Below are 699 nucleotides of genomic sequence, written 5' to 3' on the forward strand. Positions count from 1 at the left end.
CGTGGCCACCGGCCTGGGACCCCCACCCTCTCGCCCTCCTCCAGCTCCTCCTTCTTGTCTGCGGGCCCGGGCCTCTCAGGGACCCCGCCAGCCTCTTCCTTTACGTCTGGGGGACTGAGATCCTGAGAGGAGGGGGCTCCAGCAGCGGGGGCCGAGTCCCGGCTTTTTCTGGTCAGGTCCTGGGGGACGAGGTCATCGTCTGTTGGGGAAGGGGTGAGGGAGAGGGGCTCAGCCTGCGGGATAGGTTGCCCTTACCCACGCACAAGGGGGGGCCCTGTTCCTCACCCCAGGCCCAAGCTAGAGGGCCGAGCCAGTGTGTGTGGGGGGGTGGGGGGGAGAGGAACAGACCCCACTCTGCAGGGCCACCTGGGCCCTGGGATGGTCCTCGCACCTGGTGGGGGCTGAGTGAGCTCAGACAGTGTCTCGGGTTGGCCACCCCAGGCCTGCAGCAGGGCACTGCGCTGGGGGCCGCTGAGCCCCAGGGAGCTGGGGTGCACCTCCAGCACGTGGGCACGGATGTCATCCAGATGCAGGCTGGGCAGGGCCCGGCCACATGCCATGCACACCAGCCGGTTCCCCCGAGGGTCATAGTCCATGAGACACTCTGCCCGGAACCAGTTCTGCAGGGACTCCTTCAGCCTCCGTTCCAGGCGCCGAGCCCCCAGCCCCCTGCTGCCCCTGGCCCTCCGGGAGGCCGAG

At 69.2% G+C, this 699-nt stretch overlaps 1 protein-coding gene across 1 annotated transcript in view; it reads right to left on the bottom strand.

The window, feature by feature from the left end:
• LOC102255677 (chromosome unknown open reading frame, human C11orf95) overlaps nt 1–699 on the bottom strand; it is a gene marked incomplete at its 5' end in the record, with an annotated part of 3,888 nt that overhangs the window by 2,044 nt on the left and 1,145 nt on the right. The window contains 2 exons of the mRNA XM_014538196.1: nt 7–199; nt 392–699. The exon at nt 392–699 is cut by the window's right edge and continues 18 nt beyond it. Coding sequence (XP_014393682.1) covers nt 7–199; nt 392–699 — 501 coding nt within the window. The remainder of the gene's footprint in view (nt 1–6; nt 200–391) is intronic.

Source organism: Myotis brandtii, unplaced genomic scaffold (assembly GCF_000412655.1).
Source record: "Myotis brandtii unplaced genomic scaffold, ASM41265v1 scaffold187, whole genome shotgun sequence".
Taxonomy (NCBI): Eukaryota; Metazoa; Chordata; class Mammalia; order Chiroptera; family Vespertilionidae; genus Myotis; species Myotis brandtii.